The sequence below is a fragment of the Chiroxiphia lanceolata genome, chromosome 11 (genome assembly GCF_009829145.1).
Source record: "Chiroxiphia lanceolata isolate bChiLan1 chromosome 11, bChiLan1.pri, whole genome shotgun sequence".
In the NCBI taxonomy this organism is placed as follows: domain Eukaryota; kingdom Metazoa; phylum Chordata; class Aves; order Passeriformes; family Pipridae; genus Chiroxiphia; species Chiroxiphia lanceolata.
This window is the reverse complement of record NC_045647.1, coordinates 17,820,354-17,833,165: the sequence shown is the minus strand read 5'-3', so window position 1 is coordinate 17,833,165 and position 12,812 is coordinate 17,820,354. Positions and strand designations below refer to the sequence as shown.

The 12,812-nt window shown below is 50.3% G+C and overlaps 1 protein-coding gene across 5 annotated transcripts in view; it reads right to left on the bottom strand.

Annotated features, from left to right (window-relative positions):
* Positions 1–33: 33 nt before the first annotated feature.
* Positions 34–12,812, bottom strand: part of IP6K1 (inositol hexakisphosphate kinase 1) — a 37,454-nt gene continuing 24,675 nt past the window's right edge. For 4 of the 5 annotated variants that reach the window (XM_032699201.1, XM_032699196.1, XM_032699198.1 and 1 more), the window contains 5 exons: positions 8,095–8,440; positions 5,588–5,798; positions 4,828–5,012; positions 3,375–3,550; positions 34–2,520 (listed from right to left, as the gene is read on the bottom strand). In XM_032699201.1, the coding sequence (XP_032555092.1) occupies positions 2,011–2,520; positions 3,375–3,550; positions 4,828–5,012; positions 5,588–5,798; positions 8,095–8,317 (1,305 nt within the window). In that variant the 5' untranslated portion in view covers positions 8,318–8,440 and the 3' untranslated portion in view covers positions 34–2,010. The remainder of the gene's footprint in view (positions 2,521–3,374; positions 3,551–4,827; positions 5,013–5,587; positions 5,799–8,094; positions 8,441–12,812) is intronic. The other variant, XM_032699199.1, reaches the window with a different exon arrangement.

The following is a 12,812-nucleotide window of genomic DNA, read 5'->3' as shown; positions in this document are numbered from 1 at the left end:
GCGCTCAGACGCGGCAGAGGCAGGCACGGCACACCGCGGACAAAAACAGTTCCTTTAATGGTTTTTGGTTCTCTGGTGAAGCACAAACAGGGTGGTTATTCATGTAAAAACAAACGGGGCCAAGGCTATGTACAAGCTGTGGAGTCCCACCGCGGTGGTCCGAAGGGGAGGGAGGCGGCTCCCGCGGAGCACCAGCAGTGTGGCAGGTCTGTCACGGCCGGTGAGGTGGGAACGGCGGGAGTGGGCACGGGGGGACACCAAGGGGCTCCCAGGAGGTGGGGCCCGGCCTGCCCGAGCACAGCCTACAGGGGACAAGGACATGCAGAGGGGGGCAGCGATAGGCCACGCTGGGGCAGGGCCAGGAGGGTAACAGGGCTGTTGGGGGCACCTGGGGCACCTGCTGGCTACACCTAGCCCCTCACCCGACCCCGGTCCCTCCTGCAAACCTGCTCCCTGAAAAATCCTGTGAGTCCTGGCAAGGCAGCGACCCACAGGAGCGATGAAGTAACCCAGCACAGGGCAGTGTGCCAGGGATAGAGGTCCTTGTCCAGAGGGTGGGAGGGGAGCGATGGTTTGGACAAGTGAACAGGCAGAGAGAGCTGGCCCAGCCCCTGTCCCCTTCCCCCCCAGTGGCACAGATCTGTGCCCGCAGCTGGCCGAGCACCTGTGCTTTCCGAGAGACCTGCGCGCACATGGAGTCGGCACACATGCGACATGCGAGTATTCCCAAACAAGCTTTCCTGAAGGAATTAAAAAAAACAACCCAAACCCGACCCTGGCCTGGCAGGGAGCCAGGGTAATGGTAACGCCATGGAACAAGTCAGTGAGAGCAGGAGGGAGCATCCGGGGGCCCCAACACAGAAACAGGGGGTGATGTGGAGCAGGGTACAGTCTGGTACCACCAGGCCACAGTATCAAATGTTAATGCCTCAAGGGAGGCCAAGGGACATTTATTTTGGGACAGACTGACTCGGTGAAGCAAAGCTAAACAGGCAGGCAGTGGCACTCACCGCTCAGCCAGGTCCCCCCTCACCTGGCCCCTGGAGATCCTCAGGGAGGAGAAGGGAGTCAGTCCTAACCCTCAGCCTTCCCCTCCACCACCCACCCCCAGGCCCGTGGGGAGGGCCTGGGAGCAGAGGGCAGCTTTGTGCTGGAGGGACAGACTCAGTAGGGCCTGTGGGACAAACATTACAGGAGGGGAAGGGTTGAAATGGTCCGAAACGCCCCGCTGCACAGCTGGGGTCATCTTAACTGCTACAGATACTATTGCTAGCTCACGAGCTGAGTGCTTGCTTGGTCAGTGATCCAGGGTAAAGTCACTCCCTCAGAGCCCCGTGCCTGTCTGCGTCATGATTAGAGAGGGAGCAGGCCCCAGGCTCGAGCACAGCTCCAGGTGTGCGGTGTTCCCTCCCAGCCGCAGCTCTGCCAGGGGTTGCATTTGGTCATTTCATTTCCGTGTCTGGGGTGGCTACTCACAGTGCCCAAACAGCAGAAAAAGGCAGCATCAAAAGCAAAGCCCCGTCAGCAAAACCCAGGGCAGAGCCAGCAACACTGAACACAGGGACCAGCACCTGAGCTGCTCACTGGCAGCCACAGGGACACTGCCAACCGTTAGTGGAGCATCCTTTCCAAACAGCTCCGGAGAATTTTGAAGGGAAGGCTCTCCCAAGGCAGGAGGCTCCTCACGCCAGAGCTCCAGCCCTGCTTTCTCATCCCTATATCCAGGTCCTCCCTCCAAAATGCACACGCAAAGAGCGAAGAACCGGAACACCCGACACCCAGCAGGTATCTACAGAGCCTCCTCCAGAAGGCAGAGCTAGCACGGTCGGAACCGTCTGGTCGGCACGAGGAGCTCTTCCATCCTGCCTCCCTCGGCTCTCCTATCCAAGTACATTTAAAAACAACGGAGCGATACAGTTGTTTAAAACCAAAGTTGTGTTTTTCCTGTGGTAGTAAGTGGTCTTGTCTCCTCCTGCCACCAGGACAAGAATAAGAGGCCGTAGCCCAGGGCTACTGGTTTTCCTCACGCATCTGTTCCATGATGTTGATGAGGCTTTCCAGCCCGAACACGTAGCCCATGTCGGGTCCGTCGTGCACAGTGGGGTCGTCGCGAAAGCCTTTGAAGGTGCTGTGTGCAAAGTCAATCATCCGCACGTCCACCTTGGGCTGTGCCGAGGAGCCGGGCTCGGTGCTGCCGCCGTCCTGGAGGCTCTCGGGGACAGAGCCGTCCACCCGCTTCAGGCGCATCTCCGGCCGGCGTTCCACGAACGTCCCCGCCCGGCTGTCCTTCCCGTCGTAAATGATGAGGAGGGAGCTGGAGTAGAAGCGGTAGGAGGCCTGTCTCTCCAAAACCGCCTTCAGGCTCCGCAGCTTGGCAAGGACAGGCTCAAAGAGGTCCTTGCGCAGCTCGATGCCGTTGTGGAGATACTGGTAGAGGGCATTGCGGAAGCCTTCGATGGAAAGACCGCGTCCATAGTATTTATTCCTGCATAAGTAATGCCCTGTGTCCAGCTGATAGACCTGGAACACCAGAGGAAAGGCACATCAAGTGGGTGCAACGGGCTAAGGCCACACACAGAACCCTGAGCTGTCCTGCACTGTCAAGGCTGAGAGAACTTATTCTGTCCCCACCATGATGGAGAGGGAGCAGGACACAGCTCTGCCTGTTCCCTGAATCCCAAAGCAGCTCGTGGGTGCATCCCATGGGTGCAGTCAGGGTGCCCGAGCACCAATCCTCTCCCAGGACACCCAAAAGGTAGCTCATCAGTCCCAGTGCCCCACACATGGGCACGGCACAACTGACCCCAAGGGTTAAACAGCAAAGTCTTGGGCCAACTTGGACAATCCTCTGTCAGTGGGAGCTGCCAACACCTATTGCCATTATGTGGCACGTGATTAACATGAAGCCCTCATTGCTTCAGAGTCTGTGGGCAGAGATCTGGGTTACAAGGTCCTTCTGTGGGTGGGGAAGGGAGCAACCGTTGCACAACAGCACCAGCAGCAAACCCTTGTGCACAGGGCTAAGCCAGAGCAGAGCAACTTTTTAACTCTCAGTGCAGTACAGAAGGAAATCTTAGGCAACTCCCTCCCCAGGCATCATGATTCTGGCTGAACACTAAGCCACAAAACAATTTTATTAGACAATTCCCTAATTGTCTGTGAACACAGAAGCTGTGGACAAAGCAAACCCTCTCAGGAGAAGCAGGTTCCTTTGTTATAGGCTTAGAAAGGAAGACAAAAATAGCGTGAATGCCGGTGTACCTACCTGCAGCGGGAGATTCAAATTCAGCGCTCAGCAGAAAATGCTAACTGGGAGGTTTAATGAGGCTGCAAAAAGGAATGTCCAGCACCTGCAGCCTGGGGGATATCCCTACCTGCATCCCACACACACGCACGCCCAAGGTGGCAGAAGTGCTCTGTTCACATTTCTTCATCTGCCGAGCAGCCTTCTCCTCAGACGCATCATCTCCGTGCTGTCTGGTCCCCATCTTCAGATCAAGCACGCAGGGAAGCTTGAAATGATGCACCACGTTCTCCAGCAAGAGGAACTCTGGGAGGCACGTCAAGGAGAGCTCACCCACCAGAGACACCCCAGGGCTACCACAGACAGGGACATGGGCCAGCAGGAGATAGGGCTGGGCAACAAAGAAATGGGAACCCAAGAACAGACAGGACAAACTGTACGGGGAGGTGAGGAAAAACTCAACATCCAATTAGTGGCACCCAGGCTCTGACAACTGGTAGAAGAAAACACTCTGGAAAGTGGAAGGCCAACAGTAAGCAGGGAGGTCACATGCAGGTGTACTGGAAATCCAGCAGGGCACAACACTGGTGTCAGGAAGGACATGGTATGCCAGCAGGAATTGCTGATCCCTCAGGAGAGAGCTTAAAGTCTAATCAAATTAGCCATTTGGCCATATGGATAAACAATACAATCCCCATGGACTGAAAACTCAAGGCTCAAGTAACAGCAGGGTTGGCCTGTCCAGAACAGTAACACTGCCTGACCCGTGGGGGGAAGTGGGGAGGTGACAAAGACAGGAAACAGCACAGTAACAGGAGCCCTCAGTCATCAGCACACAATGAGCAACCCCCCCATCAGGGCACGGTGCTGACAACACACCCCCAGGCACTCTGTGCAGCAGCTTATTCCAAATGGAGGAAAATGAACCCCAAAAGTTTGCCCCACAGGGCACAGGTCAACATGTTACCCTCAAATGGCAACCAGAGCACAGCTAGATTAAATCTGCAAGAGAGAAACTGTGTTTGGTTTTGAAAGAGGAACTTCATAAAAATCAGGAAGTCTGCTTAAAAAGGGCAGGACAGCCAGAGAGAATGATTTCTCTGCAAGTGATGCAGGCTATTTAAAAACAAAAGCTGGAGGCTTGAGCACATGCTTGAGAATTGCAGAAGCCCACAGCAGTTAAAATGATGAAGAATACTTAGCTATTAAAAGTAAGTTTGTTTCTATGCAAGGAAAACAGAATCAAGCTCTGCCAGGTAAAACAAAATAACCCCACAAGTTGGCAAGTTCAGTAAAAGCAGGAGGAATCATTTGTGAAGGCACAGGAAACACCAAAACCCATCTTCAACCATATGAAGCAACCAGTCAGACTGCCTGGGGGTGGAATGAGGTGATCTTTGAGGTTCCTTCCAATCCAAACCATTCTATGACTCATTAGTGTCACAGAACGGGAAGCAGGAAGGAACAGTAAAAAGGAACATGTAACTCAAGTGTGGCTGTGAAGGACAGAAATGCCAAAGGAAATGCAAGCTGAGCTGCCTCAGGCCCATCTGACACACCCAGCTGTGCTTCCCAAAGGATACTGTACAGCTTTCGGTCCTTGGACTCCGACCTCATGCGGCTCAGCTGCTGCTTGTGGCAGCGCAGGCTCCAGGGGTTATAGCTGATCTTCTCGGAGCTCAGACCACTGTTCCCATCCAACATCTGAAATGGAACATCTGAGTGGATGTGCAAGTCCACCCTGGGACTCTTCGATTCCTGGATGCTGCTGGTGTAAAGACAGAACAAATTTGCCTGTTAGAATCCACGAGTTATCCAGGTACTTATGACTGTCACATCCTCCCCGGCACACAACCAGAAGTTTGTTCCTTCTGCTGCACACAACACAAACCTTCTTATGAGCAAATCCTCACTAATATCCTGGGCTGTGGACCCAGACTCAAAGATCTGGTCTATCTAACAACTCTGTTAGGCTGTACCCTAACTGATAAAAGTGAGCAGGAACACTTGTTTCTCAGGGAGCTCTGGCTGGTGAGAGGAGGCAGAGACCCATATTCACAGTACCCTGGGAAGAAACCTCTGGAGAGGTGTTTTAATCTGTTCCATATGCTTTGGTTCCACATCTCATATACAATGTTTCCTGTGTCAGAAACATTTGATGTGGACGAGCTGGTCCTGAACCCGGCAAAACTCCTGACACAGTTTGCAGTGCCACACCGTGCTGGGCTAGCAAGTGCATGACAGCCTGGCCACCATATGGAAGTGTAAAACATCCTCAACCAAAGGAGTGAGGAAGAGAGATATCCCACTCATCTTGCTGGCACTGGGCTCTCAAAGTTTTACCTTTCAGTGCTGTCACTGGCCAGGCCAGGCTTCTCCTCCTTGTGCTCGGTGCCGCTGCTTGACCTGTGAAGGCTCCGGCGCGAGTGCTTGCGCCGGGGCTGGTCCCTCTCTGGCATTTCATCCTGCTCCAGAGCCTCATTCTCCACGTAGGGATAGGCCACCAGGTTAATGTAGCCATCGCTGTCTCCCTCAAAACAGACAGATACCACACCTGCAAGGCAGAAGCGATGTTTCAGTTCTGTTTCTCGGCAGAGGGAATATACAACCACTAGCACCCAAACGTTCAGCAGCAGGGAGGAAAACGCAGCTCACAGAGCAGCAGAGCAAACCCAGAGTAAATAAAAGGGGTTTAAGACTACAAGAACCCGACTGTTGTTAGCACAGCACAGAGAAAAAACCCCCTTAGAGTTCTCTGCGCCACTACCTGAGCGAACAGTCGGAGGCAGCAGGGGAAACTCTGCCACCACAGGAAACAAGGACAAAAGTGCAGCTGGTAGGCTGAGGGTGTGATTATTTCCTTCCTTCAGTCTTGCAGCAAATGTCGTCAAACTGGAGGGAGTCAAGCACAGTCTGCCAAGATGCTGATGGGAGTGAAGCATATGAAGTAAGTATCTAGTTCTTTGGCTAAGTACCTATGTCCTGCAGAAGTGTTCCTGCTGTTGACGGGGACATCAATGGCCAAGCAGGACTGTGCTTTCTCTGCTAAAGGAGCTTTCCAGCATCAGAGCCATGAACTACAGAGCCCTAAGGCTGAGGTGACACCTGCCACTCTTATCACAAGTCAGCCAGTCTCACAGAAAAGGGATCTGCAAGGTCCCAGGGCTCCCAGGCAATAAAAGTGTAACTACCTCAGCCAGGTGCAGGCAAGCAGGACTGTGTGTGTCCTGTCCAGTTCTACCTTCTGAAGGCTCCTGGAAAGCACCACAGTCCAAGGGATTTATCACAGCACAGACTCAGAATATGTCTATCTGGTCAGCCACAGAGCAGGACAGCTGACACTTCCAGTTAGGACTGACATCTTCATATCTGGGACTCCTCCAGCCCCAAAAATTAGGCCATCGGCCCATCTCCTGATGTGCAATGACAAAATATTTCATTAGGTTGTCACCAGTATTGAATAGCTGCCAGGAGCACCAAATGAGAGATCCACTGAATCAAATGATTCATCACAAATGTGAGGAAACCTTGTCCTGCTCAGCTGATGCAGACAATTGTGTACTTCCTTTCTCCGAATCTGCACATGACAATGCTTAACAAAGTTCAGGTGGCTCAAACACAACTCCACAGCAGCTCAGGACTCCAGCATGGCACTAAATAAATGCCACTTCAAGTGCTCTGGCTGCCTGCACATGCTCCTCGAGATATCTCTCTGAAGTCTTTCAGTAACATCTGAGTGCTCAGACAGCAAATATCACCCCAATATTCCTCTCTCCCAGATCAGCAGGAACAATTTCTGAGACTGTCAGGAAACTGCACAGGACCCCCAGATGAAATCCCACACTGGGGTAGAGGTGCACATCCTATGCCTTTAGGCTACCAGGAAGTATCTGGACTATCAGCTTCACTGGTTTTAAACACACTTCCCTAGGAAAGCCTGACATGAGATTCTAGGAACTACACAGGCTTCAGTGGGATTCCTGATGGGACACTAGAGCACTGCACAGCCCCAGAGTGGCTGAAGGGTACAAGAGGACCCATCTGTTTGGAGACTGCATCCCTCATGCATGACCTGCACACAGACACGGGCAGTAAACTGACACTGCTCTGAGAGCATCAGGCTGCAGCCAGATCCAAAGTGCTCCCGAGCAGATGGTGGTCCCAGCTGCCCGTGAAGCACCGCTTTCCCAGTGCCACTTGGAGACAAAGAAGCAGAGGGAACATGAATGCTGAGCCCCCCAGAAGGCTACCTGCCCGCATCACCATCCTGAACATGAACGCACACGGCCGGAAGCGTATCAAGCTTCCGAAAGACACAGCTGAGCTGCCAACCTACAACAGCACGGGCACTGGAAAATTCCACTCCTTCAAAGCAGCTGGGGACAAGGCTTCACCTCAGCGCTGGGAAAGCCATGTTTCCTGCTTTAGCAGCTTGCTGATACAGGCCCATAAAAGAGATGGAATAAGGAAGCAATAAATTACCGAACTGGAATGTGCAAATGCTCAGTATATGATCTAACTTCATTAGCTCAAGGTCAAGGCTGTAATTGACAATAACTTGGTAATGAAACTACTTCAGTTACACATCCATAACCTTAAGCTGTGGACTACAACTGTCACACTGAACATTCTCTGTCTTGAAAGAGGAACGGATTTAACCCCGTGCCTACAAAAACCAAAATACTTCCTCCTTTCCAAATGCTCCTATCAAATTATTGGCCTGCAAAAGAGAGTTATAAGGAACAAATAAAATGACACCAAAAGACAGCACGATAGCAGCAGCTGCAGGAAAATGGAAGGGCAGGTTCCTGAAGCACGTAACTGTGTTGTGGAGTGACGAGAGGCCTCACCTTTGTACTCGGGTGTGAACTCCTTCATTTCCGGGGGCAGAGACTCGTAGAAGCGCTGCTCTCTGGTGATGAGGGGCTTGCAGACGGTGTGGTCGTCGTAGCGCATCATGCTGCTGTGGCCGCCCACCTGGTGGATGAAAGGCTCCAGCAGGACCCCCCGGTCTCCAGATCGAGTGGCATTCTTGCCATACTTGCCCACTTCCATGGTTTGACAAACACACATTGCGTTGAGCACCAGTTGCACTCTTGGAGCATGGGGAGAGCCACATGGGCTGGGAGGGGTAGCTCAGCAGCAGTCAGGCAGCCACAGGGGGAAAATCCTGGCACTTTGCTTCCTTGCAGTGATCTGAAAGAGCAAAAGAGATTCCTGTTAAAGGACCCCTTACATTCGCTCCCTGTTTGCTTGGAAAAGGTTTTAGTATTTATTTATATCCATATCCGTTCCTCTCCTGTTTTCTATTTACATCCTGCTTGTTCCAGCATGCTCCTCACCATGTTTTTAATCCTACAGGTAAACGCACGCTAATTCCGGAGGCAGTCCCATCCAGAGCTTCTCCAATAGGATTGACAGCAGACAGGGAAAGGAGGAGATACGGCTATTCTGAGCTTCACATCTTTAGCAAATACTATTTCCTTCCTTGTTCATTTTATCAGGAAGGCAATGTGATAATGGAGCACAAACTGTGAGCTGCAGCCCAATTAAAACCAAGCCCACAGCTGCCTATCAGTTAACGGTGACTGACACAGGCAGAACAAACATTTCCAGAACCTGAGTTTCACTCCTTGAGCATCTGCATTTTTAACATCTAAACAACTAAATAATTCCTGTTCACCTCCCACTCTTGCACTATTCCCCCTTTACTGCTCACTTCCCTTCAAGCTCTGACATGAAAGACTCTCAGATTCTCTCCTTCATTACTCCAAGCCCCTCAGGACAACAACTATTTCCTGACGCGTTACAGCACCTACATGCACAAGTCCCTGATCTCTAGAGGTAGGTGAGACATACTGCTAAGTCCAAATGAGATTACAAGTGCTTTGGAGAAGCAGATGCTCTTTTAATGTTTGCAGAGTGCCCAGCACAGCAACAGGATGATGGAAAAGTAAAGCTGCCCAAATTCTCTCCAGATGATTTGCCCTTTACAGTTTAGATCATAGTTGATCCTGAGACTGCTGGGGAAAATGCCACAGGATTTCCTTACAGCGATGAGTTATCCAAATGTTGGTACAAGAACCATGTGGTGACTCGAGTTTCCGAATGCATCAAATTTCCAGTTTCTTAGCACAGCGACAGCCAAGGGCAGTAATTTAAGAACTGAGGGATCCTGGAGGCCTGAACTAGGGACACGGCTCAGGCTGTTCCTCATCCGGCCACGGGATGTCTCCACAGCTACACAACACTGCATGGCCGGGGGAAATTCTGGAGGAACACAGGCTCTGCTCCCTCCTCTCCAGTTTAATCATGTCAGAGATGCAGCTCACGAGATTCAAAACGAGGGCTGATATGTTCATAACACGTTTAACCCAATCTAACCCAAAAGCTCCCTGCAACAGGACAATGCTTCCCTCTCTCCATCCGCACATTCCCGCTCACTCCCTCGCACTGGATTTTGGGATAGTATCAGTGTACGTACATTTGAGTTGAATCATCTCACTGAGCCGACAGAAAACATTTCCTTTTGTGGTTACATGACCACACAACCACATTCAGTGTAAGGGGAACAATGTGAATATTTAGCTGGCTTTTAAGGCAGGGGCCAGGGAATAGGAGGGAAAAAAACCCACAGATGGTCCCTCTCTGTAGCAACTGATATCCAAGTCTATTCAAGGTATCCCTCAAAGTCTGTCTCCTACACTCACTCAAAGCCTAAGTCATATCACAAACAAAAACATGCTGGGGATTTCTCTCCTCTGGCTTATTTGCTTTATCAACAAGAAGAAATTTCAGCTGCAGAGGCTTGCTTCCGTCAGAGATGTTTTAGTTGGGTTTAAGGCAGTTCATATCCCAGAATAAATGAGGTGCCAGCATCTGCAACAGGCCAGCACTTCACAGACTCCAGACAAATGCTTCACAGACTTAAGTCTCCCCTTCCTGATGTAGCTTCATCTTGGACTCGGTTTCTTTTATTTTGCCAGTGACTAAAGCAGTTTTCAGTTATTCCAAACAATACAGAGGACAAGTTTAACTTCACATCTTCCTGTAGTTTAAACTTCACGGGACAAGAGAAATAAGAGATTTGCAAGTGTGACAACAGTAATTGCCATACTCAGAAGACATGCACCTGACTCTCAGCTCTGGTACAAGTCTCAGTTTTCACTGGAAGTGTCTCAGGGTCTCCGTTTTGCCAGTGACAGAAGGAAGTACTATTATCCATCCTTTGGAGCGGGGGCATTACAAGTAGATTCATCAGCTGCAGACCCCTTCACTAACTTCAGATGGAGATCACAAACACCCCCAAGGCCCACAGTGACTGTTCTCAGTTACAGATGCCTCACCTGCAGGCTACAGGCAGATTCTGGTCATCAAAGCAAGAGATCTGAATCCTACTTTCAGCAGCCTTCTTTCCTAAAAGTGAGCAACAGGAAGCATATGGCACCTGAATCATTCTGAGGACAGAAGCCACCCACTCTGCCAGGTCCCTCAAGCCTTGTCCTCTGGCCTAGAGATACCTGTGAGATGACTGCAGTCATCCAGAGCTCCTGGGAAAGCCCCCGCAGGCACCAAATGCCCTGGGCTCACTGCCAAAGGCCCCAGCACCACCAAAAAAACCTCAACATGACAAGTTTTGGATGTGCAGGCACCCTGAAAAGAAGTGACAGCCACAGAAACAAAACATTCTGAGGCTGTGAGACAAGAGAAGGAGCTGGGCACGAAGTGGGGAGAGAGTCTACACCCAGTTACTGCTCCACACATTCATCCACGCACTCTCAAGGAACAGCAATACGGGCAGTTTCCCATGTACAAATGAACGTGAGAAAAAATATTTTGTGGCAAGCAGCATTTCAGAAACAACATTTTTAAAGAGCAAGATGTCTACAGGACTTAAGAAACAGACACTTTATAGCTCAGATACAGTTCAGTGTTTTTCATCAAACTAACTCAAAGTAAAGGGTTATTACTAAACATGGACACTATCCACAAGTAAAGACAGAAGAATCCCAGCAGTTTCAAACAAATATAAAGCAGAAAACTATTTGAAGTCCTAAATATTACTCATCCTTCGTCTGTTAAACAAAGGCATGGGCTCAACTATTTTAGCTGGCTTATAAAATTCAGAGCCCTTCCAATTAAACTACAAAATGCAGAGCACAGTCCAAGAAACAGCTTGAGGGATACCAGTTCATCCAAGCAGACCCTTTGGTATCCTCCAAAACCACCACTATAGTTCAAACAGCAGTAAAACATCCAGGCCAGTTTAGCCTCCCCTCTTCTGGCAGACTGTGAGACAGATCTCCCATCGAGCCAGACTCTGGAGATGTGGGGGATGAGGTTCAGGAGCAGAGTTATCCATGACTACTCAAGGACATACCACATCTCATATTTCATTATCCTCCCCAGTAAATGACTCTTGTACTGGAAGAGAATTTGCTCTACAATATTTAAGTCTAGACACCTGTCTGTCAGTGTATCAGCTCCAAATGTGAACTGCAAACCTCATTGTTCAAACACTTTTTAGCAGGATGGGTATAAAGAGCAGCAATAAGATGTGTTTTCTTGTAGTAAAGCACATTTCCAAACAAAATTCAGGGAGACACACAAGGTAACTGTTTTTCCTAACCATTAATGGGAGTAAATCCTGTCCCCAAAACTGACATCACTCTCCAGCAGGGAATATGTCCCTGCACAGACACAGTACTGTGCTCTTGAAGACCCAGCCAGACACCTCTTAAACACCACTGAACCCTGGCTGAAGACTACAGGTGAAGATCTTGCCAGACCAGCACCAAACCTGTCCTCTTTGATGGTGTAACTTAAGGTGTCAGAAACCTTAGCCTCAAAGGTGAGGGCAGATGGGTGTGAGAATTACTGCAGAGTACACCACAATGCTGATCCTCCTCCTCTTTATAAGCAGTCTTGCATGGGAATGCTGGCAATGCCTCGTGACTCACTAGTAAAGCTATTTTCCTAAATAAAAAGGAGAACAAACATTTTAAGTTGTGATGCATTACACAGTGAGAAAGCTGCCTGCACTAAGCACTGCTGACTCGTGCCTCTGCTGTAAGCAGCTTGCACATGCACCTTTGCAGCCCCTCCTCGGACTGTGGCCAGCCCCAGGCCCTGAGGGAGGCTAAGGCAGATGGCCACTGACGACTCTGGAGCCGAGCCACAGGCGAGGGATAAACACAGACCTCAACGTCACAAAGTTGCATGTTCCCTGAACAACCTCAGAGCGCTCAGGAGTAAAACACAAGAACAGGAAATACCATTATACCAGGCAAGAGGACTACAGCATTCGGCCAAGTGGGTTCTTGGTGACTCGTTAGCAAAGAGAAGCACCATCTGTGCTGAAAAGCAAGGTGGTTTCTAGTCAGGTTGGACTGAGTGAGCCAGCTTTTACTAAAGAAAACCCAGTCTATCAAAAAAAAAAAAAAAAAAGTGTCTCCCACTGTGCTATGAGATCAACTTCCCAGCACAAAAGCTGACCCACAGGTCTGAGACATGTCTGTCTAGTCAGCAGTAAATGGAGAAGAGCCCTGGGACCCGGACAGAGAACTCA